Genomic DNA, 23,369 nt, shown 5'->3' with positions numbered 1-23,369 from the left:
CACATTAGATCTCTGTAAATTAAATTATCCCCCAGTGCAACAACTAGGAAAATAACCACACACACACACACACACACACACACACACACACACACACACACAGAGCTATGAATAGCTCATATATATATATATATGGAAATAAAAAGCAAATAAAATGGTACACTAGAAAGAATCTATTAAATCCAAAAGAAGACATTAATGGGAGAATTGAAGAAAATATGACTTACAGAAGACAAATAGCAAAATGAGTAGAATAAATCCTTCCTTATCAGTAATTACATTCAATGTCATGAAATCTCCAATTAAAGAGCAGAGATTGTACCAGTTTCTTAATCCAGTTGTCTACCGATGGGCATTTCGGCTGTTTCCATGTCTTGGCTATTGTGAATAGCGCTGCAGTAAACATAGGGGTATATACATTTTTTCAAATTAGCATTTTGGAGTTCTCTGGATAGATACCTAAGAGTGGAATTGCTGGGTCATAAGGTAGTTCCATTTCCATTTTTTTTATTTCCATACTGATTTCCACAGTGGCTGCACCAATCTGCAATCCCACCAACAGTGCACGAGGTATGCATTACATTGTTTTGTACACCTGAAACTAAAAAAAAAACAAAACCAAAAAAAGAAACTAATAAGATAAACTGGGGTAATGGAAGTAGAACTGACTCTGAGTGGCAAACACACAATGTGATATATAGATGATTATTACAGAATTGTATACTTGAAACCTATGTAACTTTAGTAACCATTGTCACCCCAATAAACTTTAATTAAAAAAAAATACTAAAAAAGCAGAGATTGGCAGAATAGATAAAAATATCTAAAGATAATCACTTTAGATCCAATCGCCAAAGTAAGTTTAAAGTGAAAGAATGAAAAAGCTATCTGATGCAGAAAATAACCAAGAAAACTGGAGTATGTTCAGACAAAAACAGACTTTAGGTTGGAAGACCACAATGGAATGGATCCAGATAACAACAACAGAAGTAAAACTGGAAAATTCACAAATATGTGGAAATTAAAAACATTCTCTTAACCAATGGGTCAAAGAACAGACAACAGAGGACTGATGAAATACTTTGAGACAAATGAAAACAAAGACAGAACATATCAAAACTTATGGGATGCAGCAAAAGCATTCATTGCTCAGAGCAAAATTTATAGCTACAAATATCTACATTAAAAAATGAGAATAGCTCAAATCAATTACTAACATTAAAGATTAAGGAATTAGAAATAGAAAAGCAACCTAAATCAAAAGCTAGCAGAATGAAGGAAATAAGAATGATTAGAGTGGAGAAAAATTAAATAAGAGAAAAAAATAGATAAAATCAATAAAACCAAATTTAGTTATTTGAAAAGATCAAAACTGACAAAGACTAAGAAGACTCAAATTTCTAAAATCATGAATGACACTTGATTTTGTGTCCTGCAACTTATACTGAGTTCATCTATTAGCACTAATAATTTTGTATGTGGATTCTTGAGGATTTTCTATATTTTAAGATAGTTATCATCTGTGAATTGTCCTCTCCAAATCTGAATAGCTTTTTATTTCTTTTTCTTGCCTAACTGCTCTTGCTAGAAGTTCCAGTATATTCTTAAAGTGTTGAAACTGTAAGGTATATAAATGTTGAATTAGTATGTTATATACCTAAAACTAACATAATATTGAATGTCAACTATAATTAAAATTAAATGTTAAGAGGAGTGAGAGTGGGCATCCTTGACTTGTTGGTCTTAGAGGGAGGGGAAAGCTATCAGTCTGCACCACTGAGGATGATGTTAGCTGTGGAGTTTTCATATATACCCTTTATCGTGTTGAGGAAGTTCCCTTCTATTCCTTGCATGGTGAGAGGTTTTATCACGAAAGGGTTTTGCCAAATGCTTTGTCAGCATTAGCTGTGATGGTAATGTGTTTCTACAGCTGCACTCTGTAAAGGTGTTGTAGTGTCCCGATTGATTTTCACGTGCTGGGACCACTCTGGCATTCTTGGAATTAGTCCCATGTGCCCGTGATGTATAATCTGTTTACTATGCTGTTGGATTTGGCTTGCTAGTATTTTGTTAATAATTTTTTAATCTATATTCTAAGAGATATTGATCTGTAGTTTTGATAGTTTGTTTTTTTCATGCGATATCTTTGTCTGGCTTAGGTATCGGCCTCTAAAAATAGCTGGGAAATTTCCCCTCCTATTTTTGGAAGAGCTTGAGAAAGTCAATTCTTCTTTAAATGTTTTGTAGATTCACTAGTGAAGCCATGAAATCCTGGACTTTTCTTTCTTGGGAGATTTTTTAATTAAAAATACAATCTTCTTACTTGCTATAGATTCATTCAGATTTTCTGTTTCTTCTTCACTAGATTCTGGTAATTTCTGTGTTTCTAGAAATTTCTCTGTTGCACCTAGGTAATCTAATTTGTTGGCATACAATTACTTGTTCACTGTATCCTCTTATAATACTTTTTATTTCTGTAAACTCATAGTAATATCCCCACACAATATCGGTTGTATTTTCTACACTATCAATGAACAATGCAAAAAAGAAATTTAGAAATCAATTACATTAGCATCAACAAGAATAGTCAGAAATAAATTTGACCAAAGAGATATGAGATTGGTACACTGAAAATTGTAAAACACAGCTGAAATAAAGACCTAAGTGAATGGAAACATATACCATGTTTGTGGATTGGAAAACTTAATATTGTTAGTATGACAACAATAACAATAATCGCCTAAAATTATCTATAAATTGAAGATCATCCCTATCAAAAATCCCAGGAAAAGCTATCCTAAAAACCACATGGAATTGCAAGGGACCCCAAATAACCAAAAGACCTTAAAAAAGAACAAAACTGGAAGACTCACACTTACCAATTTCAAAAATTACCATAAAGTTATAGTAATCAAAACATTGTGGTACTGCTATAAAGACAGACATATAGATCAAGGGAACCGAACAGACAGTCCAGGAATAAACACATAAACCCACGGTCAAATGATCTTAAACAAAGATGCCAAGATCAATTAATGGAGAAAAATTACTGTCTTTAACAAATGGTATGCCACAACTGAATATCCAAGGGAAGAAAAAAAAAATGAAGCTGGGCTCTTACCTCACACCATAGACAAAAGTTAATTCAAATGTTAAATCAAAGACCTAAATATAAGAGCTGAAACTATAAAACTCATAGGGATGAATCTTCCAATCCTGGTTTTTAGCAATGATTTCTTAGATATGACACAAAAAGCATGACAGAGGGAAGGAGAAAGAAGGAGAGCAGGGAAAGAGGAAAGGGGAAGGCGGAGAGTGAGAGAGGGAATAGATAAGGGTCTAGTATTGAGAGCTCTTACAACTCAACAACAGAAGGAAAACAACCCAATTAAAAAAAGGTCTCAGGACTTGAATAGACTTTTCTCCAAAGAAGAATTACAAATGGCCAACAAGCACATGAAAAGACACTCAAAATCATTAGTCATTAGAGAAATACAAATCAAAATTACAAGGAGATAAGTACTTCACATGCACTAGGATGGCTATAATAAATACAGATCCTAACAAGGATGTACAGAAATTGGAACCCTCATGTATTGCTAATGGGAATGTGAAGTGGTGTTGCTACCATGGAAAACAATTTGTCAATTCTTCAAAAAGTTAAATATACAATCACCATATGACCCAGCAAGTCTTCTCCTAATGTATATCGAAAAGAACTTAAAGTGGATGTCCAAACAAAAACTTGTACACAAATATTCATAGCAACGTTATTCATGGTAGCCAAAAAGTAAAAACGACCCAAATGTCCATCAACTGAGAAACAAGCAAAATGTGGCATTATACATACAATGGAATAGTATTCAGCACTAAAAAGGAAAGACATACTGATATATGCTATACATGAATGGACCTTGAAAACCTTATAGTAACCAAAAGAAGCCAGACACAAAACATCACATATTGTATACTTCTATTAAATGAGATGTCCAGAACAAGTAAATCCATCAAAACAAAAAGCAAACGAGTTTGCCAGGGGCTGAGCAGAAGGGAGAATGGGGAGTATTCTCTTAATGGGTATATTCTTCTGGGGTGATAAAAAGGTTCTGGAATTAGACAGTTGTGATGGTTGCACGATACAGTACTAAAAGCCACTGAACTTTACATTTTAAAGTGGTTTAAAATAAACCATTAAAACAACAGCTGCACAGCATTTAAAGGAGCAACTAGTCCAGGATAATGGAGGATTACAAAAGGAAAGTCTCCTCCAGTATTCTGAGTGTCTAGACCAACTGATACAGTTAAGCATAATGAAAATATCATAGAGTGACAGTTGTCAGAGCATTTGAGGGGAAAAATTAATAAGTTATACAGAAAAACAAGGCGAGCATTAGCTCCAGGAAAAATAAAGAATTGTAAGAAAGAGAGACGCATCTCTCAGCTAAGCAACTGTATTTACGTACTAGTCATATAACATAGAGAAGGGAGCCTTGTGAAAGAATGCTGTGAAGAGGGCAGACAGAGCCTGAAGGAAGGGGACTGAGGTGGAAGATGTACGTTCTCCTTTTCCAAAATGCTCCATCAATTTATAATACCAAAAAATGAGAAATTAAGAAAATTTAAACATTGTATTTAGAAATATGGAGTTAAATACTCGGAGGAAAAGCTAATACAGTATTCTCATAACTTTTAACTTTTGAACTACATACATAGATTGCTTGGTAAAAATTTGGAGACTAAATTATTTTATATTTTACTAAAAAGTAGCTACTGTGGGAGACACTACTGATCCTCCATAAGCGTTCTTCCCTTCTGCTTCAGTAACAGAATTACTAGCTGGCTGCACAGCTAAAGATTACATTTTCCACTCTGCTTTGCAAAGCATGACTAAGTCCTGGCCAATGAGATATTAAGTGAAAGTGACATATGTAATTTCTGGGCCACTGCTTTAAGGAGAACTACCTTTCCTTTCATCTCCTTCCTGATGGCAAGATAGGGCACATGATGGCTGGCGCAGAGGCATTCATCTTGGTCAATGAGATAGAAGCCATGTGTTAAAGGCAGCAAAGCCATGAGACAGTACAGATGACCCTTCAACAACGTGGGGGTTAGGGGTACTGACCACACACCCCCAGTGAAAAATCCACGCATAACTTTTGACTCCCCAAAAACTTAACAACTAATAGCCAACTGTTGACTGGAAGCCTTAGGAATAACAACATAGACAGCTGATTTGACACTTATTTTTTATGTTAGCTGTATTATATACTGTATTATACTAAAGTAAGCTAGAGAAAAGGAATCATTATTAAGGAAATCAAAAGGAAGGGAAAATACATTTAACAATATTTACTGAAAAAAGAAATTCGCATGTAAGTGTACCTGCACAGTTCAAACCCGTGTCGTTCAAGGGCCAACTGTATAACCCTGGGACCAGTAGTCACTTCACAGAACAGAACAAGTACACCAGCTCAAAAGTTTACATGACATAGAAGATACAGAAATAAATTTCTGCTTTGTTTAAGCCATTCCTATTATGGTCTTACCTTCACAGCTGTCAAACCTACAGCCTGACTAATGTGGACAGAAATCAACCAAAACAATGTAATAAAATTTCTTATGTATGCTAAGACTTGCTTATGAAATTTGGGAATTATGATAAAAATTTACCTTTTTTAACTGGAGACTGATGTTGCTGTTGGTCATTAAGACCTTGAGCAAAGGTTTGCATTCCATTCGTCTTACACTGTTGAAAACAGAAAATACACTTTTTAACTAAGGTTTAAATGTTTTATGCAATGCTTTTTTTAACCATCCAAAAATATTTTCCTAAACAATCAAAGTATTACTCAAGGCACATTTTTGGACTAATGGATAAATAATGTCCTAAGTGTACTAATCAAAAATAAGCTACAAAAATGTCTTTCAAAATACATTTGAATATAACTATTTTAGTCATGATTATAATTATTTTTGAAAGGGAACCTAAAACCAAAGATGAATAGTAAAATAAATAATTCCAAAGTAAGTAAACATAGATTTTAATTCATGAAAACAGCAGATATTTATTCATGAAAACCTGCAATAACAATACTATTTACTTCTTCTGAAGTTATGTAAAGTAGATCCTTGATGTCAGCATATAAACTGTTCACACACTAACCGGAAATATGGAAAATAAGAAAATATCGCTTCATCCAATGAAGCAAAGAGAAAGAAGAAACACTGTCAGAACTCAACATCCTGAGAAGAAGAGGCCTTACCAAAGTTTTCCAGCCCTACTTGTTGGACCATCTTTACTATGGTATTGGCTACACTAATCTGATGACATTTTAAACAACAATATTTTCATTCTTCTACTGACTACATGCTCACCAAGAAATATTCTGATTACAACTTAGCTTCCCATAAATCTCCCTAAAGCAGATAATACACAAGTAGAACCAATGAGAGAATCCCAGAGTAAAAGACAGCCAGATTTCTCATTATAAAATAATGGGTTTTCTGATTTTATAAATCAGTTTCATGTACTTGGTCAACATAGTCTACCCCTAGGGATGACCTACTCTTTTAGCTGACAAAAATCAATTTGCAAACAGTAGGCCAGACTCTGCACCATGGTAATTCCCTAAGGTAGGTTTCTTTGGGGATATTCTTAAAAATGAATATCTCCACTCCACCAATCACTATATTAGCAAGTTGTAGCCCATTCCTTAAATATCTGCAAACTCTACCCAGGTAACTGCCTAAAGTCAAAGAATAGATTGTCTAACCCTATGACACAATGAAGCGTAATGAGGTAATTCTACATCACCAAGACATCACAATAAGTCATCAGATGAAAATCAAATTTTGTCACACCAAAGACTCGGTTCTCCAAAGTTCTTCCTGTTAGATTTAATAAACTACAAAAAAGAATTATATGGTCCTTTTTAAAAAATTAATATTTTCAAACTGAAAATTTAATCAGAGGCATACTTCACTATCTTTGTAACACTACCTAAAATGCAAGACCTAAAATCAAACTCAAAAGTAAACTAAAATCTGGAAAAAATAAATAAAGCAAGAAAACAATCTGTTTCTAAAATAGTATCAAAAAGAATAAAATACTTAGGAATAAATTTAACCAAAGAGGTGAAATATTTGTACACAGAAAACTCTATAAAACACTGATTAAAGAAATTGAAGATGACGGTAAATGGAAAGATATCCCATGTTCATGGATGGGAAGAATATTACTAAAATGTCCAACTACCTAAAGCAATCTACAGATCCAGTGCAATCCCTACCTAAATTCCAGTAGCATTTTTCATAGAAATAAAAAAAATCATCCTAATACTCACATGGAATCACAAAAGACCCTGAGTAGCCAAAGTAGTCTTGTAAGAACAAAGCTGGATGCATCACACTTCCTGACTTCAAACTATATTACAAGGCTGTAATAATCAAAATAGTAAGATAGTGGCATAAAAATACACATAGACCAATGGAGCAGAATAGACAGCACAGAAATAAACCAACGCATATACATTCAACTATTCTTTGACAAGAAAGCCTAGAATACAGAATGTTGAAGGAACAGTCTCTTCAAAATATAGTGTTGAGAGAAGTGACTATCCATGTGCAAAAGAATGAAATTGGGCCCTTATCTAATACTATGAACAAAAATGAACTCAAAATGGTTAAAGACAAATAAAACACCTGAAACCATATCACTCCTAGAAGAAAACGGGAAAGCCTTCACATTCATCTTGGCAGTGATTTTTTTAATATAATACCAAACGCTCAAGCAACAAAAGCAACTATAAATAAGTAGAACTATATCAAACTAAAAAAGAAAAAAAGAAAATCAACAATGAAAAAAAACCTACAGAAAAGGGACAAAATATTTGCAAACCATGTATCTGATATGGACTTAATACGAAAAATATATAAGGAATTCCTAAAAACACAATAGCAAACAAACAAATAATCCAATTTAAAAAAAATAGTAAGAGGAACTGAATAAACATTTCTCCAAAGAAGACCTACTGATGAGCTATCACGTCATAACAGTCAGAGTGGCTATCGTCAAAAAATCAACATTTGTTGGCGAGGATGTGGTGAAAAGGGAACCGCCGTGCATTGCTGGTGGGATTGTAAATGGGTGCAGCCATGATGGAAAACCACATGGAAGTTGCTCAGAACATTAAAAATAGAATTACCATATGACCCAGCATTCCACTTCTGGGTATTTATCCGAAGAAACCCAAAACACTAATTTGAAAAGATATATGCACCCCTATGTGCACTGCAGCATTATTTCAACAGCCTAGATATGGCAGCAACCTAACTGTACATTGATAGACAATTGGATAAAGATGTGGTACATATATACAATGGAATACTACTCGGCTGTGAAAAAAGAAATGAATTCTTCCCATTTGTGACAACATGGATGGAACTTGAGGGTATTATGTTAAGTGAAATAAGTCAGACAGAGAAAGACAAATACTGTATGATTCCATCTATATGTGGAATCTAAAAAACAAAATAGTAGTCATAGGGATGTAGGGTAGCATAAAGAATATAGTGAATAATATTGTAATAACTATGTATGGTGTTAGATGGATACTAGATTAATTGAGGTGATAGAGCGAGGGGACTTGGGGGACAGAATGAAAAAGGTGAAGGGATTAAGAAGTAGAAATTGGTAGTTACAAAATAATCATGGGGATGTAAAATAAAGCATAGGGAATATAGTCAATAATATGGTAAAAACTATGTATAGTGCCAGGTGAGAACTAGACTAGTCAGGGGGATCACATCTTAAATTATGTAAATATCTAACCACTCTGCTGCACACCTGAAATTAATATAAAAGTGAATGTTAACTATAATTGAAAACTTTAAAAGGAAGGGGAAAGGTGAAGGGGAATAAGAGGTTCAGATTTCTAGATATAAAATAAGTAAGTCATGGGGATGTAATGTACAGCATAGGGAATTTGGTCAATAATATTGTGATAGCGTGGTACAGAGTCAGATGGTTACTAGACTTATGGTGATCACTTCCTTAGGCATATAAATGCTGAACAACTATTGTGTACACCTGAAACTGATATAATGTTGTATGTTAGTTATATTTTTTAATAAAAATATTTTTAAAAATTTAAAAATAAAAAATAGACAACAAAATAAACAAACAAAACAGAAACAAACTCATAGATACAGATAACAAATTGATGGTTGTCACATGAAACGGGTTAAGGGAATGGGTGAAAAAGGTGAAGGCAGTTATAAAACAGTCATGGAAATGTGAAGTACAGCATGGTGAATATAACCAATATTTTAATAACTATGTATGGTGCCAGATGAGTGAGTACTAGACTTATTGGGGGGATCATTTTGTTAAGTTACATGAATGTCTAACCACTATGCTGTATGCATGAAACTAATATAATACTGAATGTCAACGATAATTGAAGAAGAAAAAAATTCATTTAAAAAAACATAGAAGACAGGAAAAATGGGAAATGAAACAATGTAAATACAGAATGACCAGAAAACAAAGAAATGGCTATAATAAGTCCTCAGATATCAATAATCACCCTAAATGTAAATGGACTAAACTCACCAATCAAAAGGAACAGAGTACCTGGAGGATTAAAAAACAAGATCCAATTATATGTTGTCTTCAGGAGACCCATCTCATCTACGAAAACATAGGCTCAAAGTGAAGGGGTAGAAGATATTCCAAACAAATGGTATCCAGAGAAAAGTGGGTGTAGCCATACTTATATCAGACAAAATTAATTTCAAGACAAAAAAGGTAACAAGAGAGACAAAGATGGACATTTTACAGTGATAAAGAGGACAATATATCAGGAAGACATAACAGTTATTAACACACCGGGATTGCCAAAAAAAGTATACAAGTGGACACTTTCATCAGTGTTGCTCAGGTAGTAGTTCACTGAGTAGTGAACTCAGGTAGTAGTTCACTTTGAACACCTCTTGTAATTGCAGAAGTCAAACGTGACTTGTATTCATCTTTTGTTATCAATATCTATTGAGTATTACAATTTTAATACAGTTTTCCTTTCTTAAAACGTGTATACATATTTTTGGAACCCTCTGTAAATGTACCCAACCTAGAAGCACCAAAATATATAAAGCAAGAATTAATAGACCTAAAGGCAGAAACAGAAAGCAACACAATAATAGTAGGGGAAAGTCATTGGCCTTAAATGACACATTAGATCACACAGAGTTAATAAATATTTATGTAACTTTTCATCCCAAAACGACAGAATGTACATTCTTCTCCAGTACACATGGAACATTCTCAAGGATAGACAATATGTTGGGACAAAAATCAAGTCTCAATAAATTTCAGAAGACTGAAATCACATCCAACATCTTTTCCAAACACAAAGGTATGAAACTGGAAATCAAGAAGAAAACTGGAAAAAAATCACCAATATGTAGGATTAAACATGTCACTGAACAGCTACTGTGTCAATGAAGAAATAAAAGAAATCAAAAGATATAAAGAAAGAAATGAAAATACGACATACCAAAACTTTTGGGATCCAGCAAAAGCAGTACTAAGGAGGAAGTTTATAGCAATACTGGCCAAGCTCAAGATACAAGAAAAATCTCAATATAAGATTACACCTTGAAGAACTAGAAACAGAACAAACAGATCAAAGCGCAAAGAAGGAAGGAAATGAAGATCAAGAGTAGAAATAAAATAAAGACTTAGAAAACATAAATGAAACCAAAAGCTGGTTCATTGTAAACAAACAAAATTGGTAAACCTTTATCAATTAGCCACACTCACCAAGAAAAATAGAGGGCCCAAATAAACTCAGAAATGAAGGAGAAATTTCAACAAATACCACAGAAATACCAAGGATTATAAAAGAACACTAGGAAAGGCTATATGCTACCAAATTGAAATTGGACAGCCTGGAAGACAGACAAATTCTTATAAGCATACAACCTTCCCAGATTGAATTATGAAAAATTACAAAACTTGAATAAACTAATCACTAGTAAGGAAATTAAAACAGTAATCAAAAACCTCCCCAGGACGTCCAGGACCAGATGGCTTCACTAGTGAATTCTACCAAACATTCAAAGAAGATTTAATACCAATCCTTCTCAACTCTTCTAGAAATTGAAGAGGAGGAAATGCTTCCTAAGTCATATACCAAATATACCAAAGTCCTATACTCTAATACCAAATATACCTAAGTTGTTTGCCCTAATACCAAAACCAGGCAAGGACATCACCAAAACAACACACAAAAAAACAAAAGAACTTTACAGGCCAATATCTTTGATGAACAGAGATGCAAAAAATCCTCAATGAAATACAGTGGTATCTCGGTTTTTTAACGTAATCCATTCTGGAAGACCATTCGAGTTCTGAAACATTCGAAAACAGCCAACAGCTAGGCCTCAGGATCTTACACTCAGTGGAACCTGCGTGACATGCTTGATTTCTGAGGCGTGTTTCAAAACCGAAGCATTTACTTCCAGGTTTACGGCGTTCGTAAACTGAAATGTTTGTCAACAGAGACGTTCGAAAACTGAGGTACTACTGTACTAGCAAATTGAGTACAACAATACATTAAAAGAATCACACATCACGATCAAGTGGGATTTGTTCCAGAGATGTAAGGATGGTTCAATGTCTGCAAATCAATCAATATGATACACCACACAAACAATGAGTGATAAAAATCATCTCGATAGATGTAGAAAAAACACTTGACAAGATACAACATCCCTTTATGGTACAGATTCTCAATAAGATGTATATAATAAAGACCACATGTGACAAACCCTCAACTAACATAGTCAATGGTGAAAAACTGAAAGCTTTCCATAAAATCAGGAAAAGGACAAGGATGCCCACTCTTGCCACTGTTATTCAACATACTACTGGAAACCCTGTCCAGAGCATTTAAGCAAGTAGAAGAAATAAAGACATCCAAATTGGAAAGGAAGAAGTAAAACTGTCACTATTTGCAACTGACATTATTTTATATATAAAAAACCCTAAAGACTCTCCAAAAAAGACTATTAGAAATAATATACAAATACAGTAAAGTTGCAGAATACAAAAATCAAGATTCAAAAATCATGTTTCTATATACTAACAACAAACTATCAGAAAGAGAAATGAAGAAAACAATCCCACTTATAATAGCAACAAAAATAATAAAATAGGAATAAATTTACAAAACATTGCCAAAAAAAACTGAAGATGACACAAAGAAATGGGAAGATATGCCATGCTCATGGACAGGAGGAATTAACATTATTAACACGTCCATTACTACCCAAAGCAATTTACAGATTCAATGTAATCCCTATCAAAATCCCAATGGCATTTTTCACAGAAATAGAACAAAAACATCCTCAAATTTGTATAGAACCACAAAAGGCCCCAAACATCCAATCCTGAGAAAAAAAGAACAAAGCCACAGGTAGGTATCACACGCCCCAATTTAAAACTATGCTACAAAACCACAGTAATCAAAACAGTGTAGTATAGACAGAAAAACACACAGACCAATGGGACAGAATTGAGCCCAGAGATAAACCCATACATATATAGGCAACTAATTTATGACAAAGGAGCCGAGAACATACAGTGAAGAAAGGAAAGGCTCTTCAATAAACAGTCAAAACCAGACAGCCATATGCAAAAGCGTGAAACTAGACCGCTACTTTACAATATAACACAAAAATTAACTCAAAATAGATTAAAGACTCGAATGTAAGTTCTAAAACAATAAAATACATAGAAGAAAACATAGGCTCTAAGCTTCTGGACATTGGTCTCTGTGGTGTTTTTTTGTGAATCTGTCTGCAAAAGCAAGGGAAACAAAACAAAAATAAATAAAACTACATCAAACTAAAGAGCTTCTGCACAGCAAAGGAAACCATCAACCAAACAAAAAGACAACCAACCAAATGGGAGAAGATATTTGCAAATGATACTTCTGATGAGTGCTGAATATCCAAAATAGAGAGAGAATTCATACAACTCAACAACAAAAACAAACTATCTGAATACAAAATGGGCAGAGGATCTGAATAAACATTTTTCCAAGAAGACATACAGATGGCCTACAGGCATATGAAAAGATGTTCAACATCATTAATTGTTAGGGAAATGCAAATCAAAACAGCAATGAGATATCACCTCACACCTTTAGATTGTCTATGGTAAAAAAAAACAAAAACAAGAAATGACCAGTGTTAGAGACGATATGGAGAAAAAGGAACCCTCATGCACTATTGGGATTGTACATTAGTATAGTTCCTATGATACAGTATGGAAGTTCCTTAAAAAATTAAGGATAGAACTATCATACAATTCATCATCAATTCCTCTTTTGGGTAGTTATACAAAAAAAATATGAGAACACTAATTCATAAAGATACATCCACCCTTGTGTTCACTGCAGCATTATTTACAATAGCCAAGATATGGAAGCAACCTAAGTGTCCATCAATGGATGAATGGATAAGAGAGGGTATACATACATACACACACACACACACACACACACACACACACACACAATGAAATATTACTCATTCATAAAACAGGTGAAATATTCATTTTTCGACAGCATGGATGGATCTTGAGGGTATTATGAAAAGTGTAATAAGTCAAGACGGAAAAGGACAAAAACCATAGCATGTCACTCACATGTGGAATATAAACAAAAAGTAACAAATTCACAAAACAATAACAATACTCAAAGACAACAGAATGGTGGTTATCAGAGGGGAAAGGGGTAGAAGGAGGGAGAATTGTGTAAAGGGGTCAAATATACTGTAACCAAAGGAAACCAGACTCTTGATGGCGAGCACACAATAGAATATACAGATACCAAATTATAATATTGTATACCTGAAATTTATATAATGTTATTAAGCAATATTACCATAATAAATTTTTTTAAAAGATTTAAGACTTCTGAACTGAAACACCACAAATAACAAACAAATCTCTGGACCTATTCTCAGGACATAAAATATTTGCTGTGCATGTAAGAATCCAGAATATATTGTAAAAGAATATAAAAAAAGAAGAAAAAGAACATAAGAAAAGTGGACAGATTGTATGAATTAGCAGTTTATGGAAGAGAAAATCCAAATGGCCAAATTAAACATAAGATGCTCCACTTCACAAGTAATAGAGAATTAAACTTTTAAACCAACAAAAAGATATGATTTCTCAAAAATTAAATAAGAAAACAATTTACAGTGTGACAATAACAAAGTAAGAGTATAGAAAAATCAGAACCCTCATGCATTGCTCATATGAATCATACTGGAGAATAATTTGGCAGTACTTCATGCTGACAATTACCTTTTAACATAGCAATTCTACTGCAGTTTTATAACTGTAAAATGTAACACATACATGGATTTCTGTTGTAGCATTTATTATAAAACAAAAGCAAGAACCACGCCCAGCAGTAGAAAATGCAAAAACGTGGTATATTTATAGAAAATATTTCCCTGTATCAGCACATATGGAACAACTACATTCACTTGAATAGTTGCCTGCTCTCCATCTATGAACATACTTATGATTGTGCAAGCATAATCTATTTCTGGAAGTATCTAGGTAAGAAATTGGTACAATGGCTACATCTGGTTAGAAGTGACAGGGATAGAGATTGGAGGGAAACTTTTCACTAAATGCCATTTTTGTATGTTTTGAGTATTAAACTTCGTTGTTATTTTACTTATTTGAAAAATTAAAGTAGAATTTTTAAAATATAAACCTAAAGGTGAAAAAATAATTATAAAAAAATGTGGATATAATACCATTTGTATAAAATTGTAAACCAGTTAAAACAATTCTATTTGTTATAGAAAATGTATCAATATACTCATGGAGGGCTGGCCCGGTGGCTCAGGAGGTTGGAGCGCCATGCTCAAGGCCGCCGGTTAGATTCCCACATAGGCCAGTGACCTACAGCTAAGATTGTGAACAGCAGTTCTCCCTGGAGCTGGGCTACCGTGAGCAACCGCAGGTTGCTGTGTGCTGCCGTGGGCTACCGTGTTCTGTCATGAGTGGGCAGTGACCAGCATGAGTGGCTGGCAGCCATTGTGAGCGGCCAGCAGCCAGCGAGAGCTGCTGTGAGTTACTGGTGACCGACTGCCTCAGCTGGGGGGAGCACAAGGCTCATAATACCAGCATGGGCCAGGGAGCTGTGTCCTACACAACTAGACTGAGAAACTAGACTGAGGCTTGAACTGGAGGGGAGGGAGGTGAAAGAAAGGGGGGGGGGAAGAAAAAAATATATATATATGGAAACCATAACATTGAGGACAGTTATCTTGGAGAAAGGTAGGAAAGGGTTGGTGGAGGGCTATATGGGGGTTTTAAGTTTATCTGTAAGGTTTTTAAAATTTGCTAAAACAAATATAGCAAAATGTTTAGATTTGAAAATGGTGGGCAACAGGTATGATTAGTGTTTTATTCTCTTTAATATATGCTTGGAACATATCATAAAGTTTTTTTAAAAATACATAAAGTACTTAGCATAGTAAAGGCACACAACAGCCATCTATCAAATGTTACTTTCCAGCCTGCAATGCTGCAGTTTATTATAATTTCTAAGACTTACTCTGCTACCTCCACTTTGTAAGTACTGAGTGTTGCACGGATATTCATTCTGAAAGTCGAAAGGGAATACTACTCCTGTTAGGAGAGAAAAAAAGAAAACTATTTTAAATATCCACGTCTTCAATAAATGATATAATATCACCTAAAAACCTTAATTATCCATGATATTCTAGACACTGTTTTATAATGTTTTTCTGACAGTTCAGTTATTCAATACTATGAAATGTCAGCAACTGTGTTAGGAGATGGGTACGTGAAAAAAAAGTTCAGAGATAAATGAGTTTGCAACCTATTTTAAAATACAAGCTCATAAATAATGACTATAATAAAAATAAGTTATATGAGAGGAACACAGAAAATGGTAGGAGACAGCTAAGTGGGCTCTGGGGTACCAAGGAAGGCCTCACAGAATGAAATATTTAAATCTGGGTCTTAAAAAAGATTTCTTTACAGACATGAGGTAGATTTGGGTATGGAAGTATGTTCAGAAAAGCCAAAATTAATTTCAGATTTACTACACTTTGCCTAATAAAACCCTACTCTTGTATGGATTTTACAATGATATAATTTAATGAGAGGTAGGGACTATCAGCCCACCCCCATTAACCCCTGTAACAAGTTTGGAAGAAAAAAATCAGTGAAAAACGTACTCTGTACAGATGAGGGAGGGAGAGGTTGGGTAAAAAGGGAGGTGACAGAAAGGAGCTGCTGACAGCTGCTTTATATCCTTCCCTTTAGGATAAAATCAGAGATTTGACCCCACACAACAGCTTCTTCAGCACACCAGAGGGATATGCCATCTGCATTGCTAAGCTGAGATCCAAAAGATCCATGAAATTTGTCCTAAGTCACAGCAATCTTCAAAGGAAACATTACCAAAGTGGAGACAATCTTCCTTGTAGGAACCAAGGATGGGAGAACAATGGGGGACTGAGGAATTCGTACCATTTCTATCTTTTCTGCTTCACATTTGAACCCAAGAAAAGAACTATGTTTTCCTTTTTCAAAGTAAGCCATTATTTAGTTGGAGACATGGACTAGAGACCGTAAATAGGAAACACTCGCGCGTGCGTGCGTGCGTGTGTGCGTGCGTGTGTCTGTGTGCCTTTCTCTCTCTGTCTCTTTCTCTCTACCTATCTATACCGGTGGTTCGAAAAAAACTGTATACACATTTTAAGAGACGTTATCTATGTATTAGGTTTTGAAGCTGAATTGAATTACAGTAGCAATGTGTAGTATGACGTTCGCTCAAAAGATGGCATTAATCAAATGAATAGTGTCACCATGCGACAGGCAGGACAGTCAAAGAAAATGGCGAAAGGACAGTCAAAGAAAATGGTGGAAGCACAGTTGTTCAAGGAGCGAAAGACCACTCTGAAGTGATATTTGAAACTCAAGAATATTGTAGAAGTACAATGGAGGTGTGAGTATGCAACAGAACCTCCAACACACCTACCGTGTTTCCCCAAAAGTAAGACCTAGCCAGACAATCAGCTCTAATGCGTCTTTTGGAGCAAAAATTAATATAAAACCTAGTCTTAATTTACTATAAGACCGGGTTATAATATAATATAATATAATATAACATAATATATATAATTATAATAAATATAACATAATATAAAATTATAAACATAAGACTGGGTCTTATATTAATTTTTGCTCCAAAAGACACATTAGAACTGATTGTCCAGCTAGGTCTTATTTTCGGGGAAACGGTAACAACTGCAGGCATTGGTGATAAGTTTGAAATGCATGGTATTATGTGTGATGTGCACAAGGGAAGATCCGGGAGGCAACAAATCCTGCTTCTTCTGCTATGGTGTTAGAATAGTTTACACACTCATAGCAGAAGTCTGCCAAACAATGTTTGCTATAATCAGAAGTGTCTGGACACTGATGGTAACCACTTTGAGTATCTCTTGTAATTGCAAAAATCAAATGTGACTTGTATTCATCTTTTGTTAGCGCTATCTTTTGAGTATTACAATTTTAATATAGCTGTTTCCTTTCTTAAAAAGTGTATACATTTTTTTAGCACCCTCTGTATAAATGTACCTATATGTATGTATATGTACATATACATAGATATATATCTCCTAAATTAGAATGTAGAAGCCTTTCTGGCAACAACTAATAAAAAGAATAAAATGGTTAATATCCCAATTTAGGAATTAAATACCAAGTATGTCAAAAATTTGTTCAAAAGGTCAGATTTACGTGCAAAGAAAAATTTTAAATTTTAGACATATTGTTTAGATTTCCTGAAAAATTAACTATATGCTCCAACTCAAGCACAGCCCTACCTGTAAGTGTTGTTTTGTACTAATCTTGGTTGTTGTTTTTTTTTTTGCAGTTAGGTATATTTTTTTAAAAGGGTAATTCTCTTTCCAGCATGACTGTTCCACAGTGATCTTAATCACAGGGCACAATTTGTACTGAGAGTATCGATCTGAACAGAAGCCAGTTAACCATAAAAATGAGACAAAAAAATACAAAAAATTGCTCTCAGGTCAGAGCTATTATTTCTTTGGTACTATTTTTATATTCTGCCCATGACATTATTTATTTTATGTTATTTCTTTAAATATCAACCATGAACAATTACTTTCTATATTATTTAGCCTTTAAAATACTAATTAGCCATTAACCAATTAATATTTAACGATATGCACCCTTTGTACTCACCAGGGGGGGAAGTCAGATGGCGAGCAGGTCTTGCTGGTTGAAGCGGTTTGCCAATCAATTTTTTGGTTTCCATTATCACAAAGACCTTGAGGTTCCATACTGTAGGAGGGAAAAATACATGTTTATGTTTTAGACAAAATAATCAAGATGCTTTATAGACATACAAATAACCACAACATGCATTTGGAGATAACCTATTTTATAAGTTCAGACACAAAACACAAACAAAAATGGAAGCATTTAAAATAAAATAAGATACAACAACCTTAGACCCCTGTATAGCATCTATCACAACTGAACATTCCCTCTTGAAAACATTTTCCTCCCTTTACTTCCCTGTTTTCTTTTGGTTTGTTTCCGATTTTTTAATTGCGTCTCCTAATTTCCTTAGCTGTTTCCTCTTCTTAACTTCAATTAAATTTAGGAATTCTTCCAAATGTGGCTTTGGTTCTCTTAGCTAACCTCATCTATTCTCATTATTGCAACTACCTATCTACATGATATATCCAGCGTCTACCTCTTTTATTTTGCTTAATTTTCTAATTATCCAAGAATATTTCCATTTATATCTTATAACAGGCACCTCAAATCCAACATATTCAAAATTGAATTCATTGCTTTGACTCCAAAGATGTCCCTCCTGCTGTTCCCCTTAAGGTCATCATCCCCTCCCTCAGACCACCCTTGGTTATAGACACCTTCAATTTGACATTCAAAATTAGAGCCCCACCGCATAATCACTCTCTGCTTCCTGTCCAGTCTTCTTCCAGAATCTCTCTCTTAAATCTGTTTCCTGTACTCCCACCACTACTCTTTTAGTTCCGTCCTCGTATTAATTCATCTCCCTGATCACCCAGTCTGATGTAAATACTTCCTCCAGCTGTGTTTCCTGGACATATTCCATGTCCACATAGTGGAATTCAGAGAAGACTGAACTATACTATGATGGCTCATTTATTTGTCTTCCATTTATTTGCCTCACTTTTAGGTAAAAGTGAGGAATAGGTTGTTCTTAAAATGAGCAAATGAGTGAATACAGCCTCTTTTCCCCAAACTATGAACCCTGTATTTACACACACCTGCTTAAGCTTCAGTTCCTCACCCATCCTGGCTGACTAGTACATAATAGAAATAGGAGCCAACATCCAGGTGTCACGCACAGCAAACCATTTGCCTAAGTTACATTTTTAATATTCACAACAACTCTATAAATTAGGCACTGTTAATAGTTAGAGCTCAGGTGTCAGGTCAGCCTACCTGGGTTCATAGTATGGCCCCACCACCCAGTTATATAACTGGAAAACAGCCTCCACCCACTAGATTTGATGTGAAGACTGAATAAGATAATCGGTATGAAGCACCAGCACAATGCTGGGCACACAGTAAGCATTCGATAAATGTTAGCTGTATTTTTTTATTCTATTTTTAGGTAAGACTTAGAGAAATTAGGTAATTTGCCCAAGGTCATGAGTCAAGGAAGTGATAGCTTTGCCCATGCCCATGTTTGCAGCCAGCACCTTACAATCAAGCAAGCCTCAACCTCTCTTTTCATGCCCCCCCCACCAAGCAGAAGTACCCAAATTCTGGTTAAGTACCCTATGTGCTCAGGAAGCACCCCGTATTGTCCTGCAATGTGGTACTTACTGCATTAGCTGCGATTCGCTATCACCTGACTATTAAACTATAGCTCTATCACTCAGGCATATCTCCAATGTCTACCACACAGTGTGTGATATAGAGTGCATGTTCAGTAAATTGTTTAATTCAGAAATATTGTTTTGCTTTATCATATAGCTTTACATTCAGGAGCTCTGTCTGGAGTTTCCTCACTCTCCCCACTGCTCATCTCCCACACTGCCATTCATCCTTCAAGACCAAAGTCAAGTTTTTGCTACTTCCTTGGAAAATATCCTCAACAATGATATTAAATAAAATAGTTCACATAGTTTTCTAGTTTCTAACGAATAGTTGATAGTAAAATAATAAAACAACGATTTGACTTAGAGCTGAACTACGCCCTCCACAACTAGACTGAAAAAACGATGACTTGACATGAAGCTGATAGTCCTGGAAAAACACACTGTTCCCCAATATTCCCCAATTAAAAAAAACAAAAACCTGTAAAGTGCAATAAAACGAGGTATGCCTGAACATGCCAATTTGATTAAAGTGGATTAGCTGAGGTAAAAAAAAACAAACCTCATTTATCTTTATACCCTAAACCTGCAACACAGTTTTATTAAATAAATCTGAAAATTTAAATACCTCCTAAACATAACCAAAATCTTCTGATACCTGAATGGGACACAGCTTTTCAAATTTTGATGCCTATTAAGACAAAGTCAAAAGTAAAACCCAACAGGACTTTGCACCAGCTTATCCAGAAGGAATTAGAACTATAAGCAGATCTTAATGCAGATCTTAATGATCTTAAGCAGATCATTAGTCTGTGACTGTTTACATAAATATACGATAGGGTCCATGACTGCCTTTTAGCTCCAAAGAAATGCTTTCCTATATTTAAAAATGCCTTCAGACATAATTCAAATGTTAAAATCATAAATGTATAAACAACCTCTCAAAGTTAGCAATGATAAATAAGCACAAAGTAGTTACTTCTTCCTGAAGTTTACACATAAATAAGCCAGTACTCCAAGTTAACACCTATCTATTTTTGTAATGTGTGGTAACTAGTGTTTGAACATGGCTACTAACAACGTTCTAAACAAAAGCAATCCTGTCTGTATTTACTGGCAATACAACTTTGATGTAATAGGAAACAAAAAAGTTATAAGCATAACTAGCAAAAAATACTTCAAATATTTCTTGAATACTTTCTATGTGGAAGGGAGTATTTAAAACGAGAACTAAAAAACAATCTAATATTGCATAATTTAATGTCTGTCCTAGCCATTTTAATTAGGGCCATAATACTAGTATGTATTATAGTAATTTTCCATCCTGTTCCTCATGAAACTAATGAATCTGAATACAATAGAGTACTTGGGCACACACTTTCTTGTTTTTCATTGCACAGCTTAAATTGAGTTGTTAGGTTGTAAAGTCTTCTCCAGTTGCTGCAATGCAAACCCACAGTATTCAAATCAGGGATTTTCAAAAGTTGGGGCAGGGGCGGGGCAATGTCACAAAACTATTATGTGATTTTGCAACACAATTTAAAAAAAAAAAAAAAAAAAACTTTATTACCACCTATCCTTTCAATTTATAAAGTAGGAAAACGACAGCAAAGGCTCCAGATATATAAATCCATAACATTTTGGGAAATCGGAAAAGATGATGCCGTACGGTACTCTAAATTTTTTCTTAAGTAAACTGTGCCTGCATAGAGACACCGACATTATATGGAATAAGTCTGGGATGTATACAACATAATAGCATTATGTCTTAAAACGTGTTATTAGTAGGAAAGACAAGCATTTTTAAGAAGTAATTATTATTGTAAAACTGATACACAGGATCATAATCTATGAAGGACAGGACTCCACCAACTAAAGCCTAATTCTCCATTTAGGTTAAAAAATAAACACTTAACTATAAAGTCAGTATATGAAACAACTTCAATCTTAAACTCACTGAAGGCAGAGTTCCAATAGTTTCCTTTGACACTACTGGTATCACTGAGGGTAGGCATTTAGGAGGTCTGACAATGAAGTTTGCTAACTTGTTGCAACGATGTTGCTAACCTTTTCTGATACCAGAGGGATTATTCATTATGAATTTGTACCAACTGGACAAAAAGTTAACCAAGTTTACTATTTGGAAGTGCTGAAAAGGCTGTGTGGAAAACCTAGACCTGAACTTTTTTTCCAACAATTCATGGCTCTTGCATCATGACAATGCACCAGCGTACACAGCACTGTCTGTGAGGGCGTTTTAAGCCAGTAAACAAATAACTGTATTGGAACACCCTCCCTATTCACCTCATCTGGCCCCCAATGACTTATTTACCCGAATATAAATGAAATATTGAAAAAACTACATTTTGATGACCTTCAGGACGTCAAGAGTAATACAATGATAGCTCTGATGGCCATTCCAGAAAAAGTTCCAAAATGGCTTTGAAGGGTGGACTAGGCGCTGGCGTTGGTGCATAGCTTCCCAATGGGTGTGCTTTGAAGGTGACCACAGTGATATTCAACAATGAGGTATGTAGCACTTTTTCTAGGATGAGTTCGCAAACTTGATTTTCCAACCTCCTATGTCAACTGTTACAAAGGACAACAGCTGCAAAAGATACAGAATACCACCTACAACATTGGGTAGTAAGTAGTGGACCTGTCATAAAGTTGTCTTTTAAAATGTAAATATATAGTTTTATGGTATAAATACTTTTTAAAGGACATTGCGATCCAATGTCTCAAAAAGTTCAATCTGTTAATAAATGCTGAGAAATGGTTACTGAATAGTTTTTTTTCAAATTTACACATATTCAACAAATCATCTTAAAAGACTGAATAGTATGAATAGAATATTGGTCTACAAGTTAGGAAAACCTAAATGTAGTTGCTATTCTACATCTAGCAATACTAACTATATTAGGTTCCTTTTCTGTTTAAAGTAATAAATCTAACTAAACATGAATACTAACAACCTACTGATTCTGAAATTAGAAAGTAATCTAGAATTTTCTAAAATGTAGTACAGTAATAAGCACATGCTGACCAACTGGGGCACAATCTTATTACACATACTACTTTTTTCATTAAAACTCTGTTCTTTTTAGGTCCTATTACATGCTAAATGTTTTACATATACGTATTGTCTCATTTATTTTTGAGCAATACATTAACTGCTATAGAAAATCATTATTAGTCACTTTACAAATCAGAAACCTGAGACTCAGAAAAATAAGAGAGATGTTGAAGTTCACACCGTTAATAACTGGTACAAACGAGGATTTGACTATATAGTTCATGCCCTCTTTTGTAAAGTTGGCTAACTAAAAGGCAGTAAAAGACAGACATCTGTGTGGACATTTCTTGTATAGTTAAAAAACTATGAGTAAGGACAT

At 34.5% G+C, this 23,369-nt stretch overlaps 1 protein-coding gene across 3 annotated transcripts in view; it reads right to left on the bottom strand.

Moving 5' to 3' along the window:
- C7H8orf88 (chromosome 7 C8orf88 homolog) overlaps positions 1-23,369 on the bottom strand; it is a 30,127-nt gene that overhangs the window by 4,911 nt on the left and 1,847 nt on the right. For all 3 annotated transcript variants that reach the window (XM_074318761.2, XM_074318760.2, XM_019726240.3), the window contains exons 2-4: positions 18,338-18,436; positions 15,651-15,724; positions 5,671-5,746 (exon numbers count right to left, since the gene is read on the bottom strand). In XM_074318761.2, coding sequence (XP_074174862.2) covers positions 5,671-5,746; positions 15,651-15,724; positions 18,338-18,410 — 223 coding nt within the window. In that variant the 5' untranslated portion in view covers positions 18,411-18,436. The remainder of the gene's footprint in view (positions 1-5,670; positions 5,747-15,650; positions 15,725-18,337; positions 18,437-23,369) is intronic.

This window comes from Rhinolophus sinicus, chromosome 7 (genome assembly GCF_057876585.1).
Source record: "Rhinolophus sinicus isolate RSI-liver-muscle chromosome 7, RSI-T2T, whole genome shotgun sequence".
Lineage (NCBI taxonomy): Eukaryota > Metazoa > Chordata > Mammalia > Chiroptera > Rhinolophidae > Rhinolophus > Rhinolophus sinicus.
This window is presented reverse-complemented; position numbering and strand designations above follow the sequence as displayed.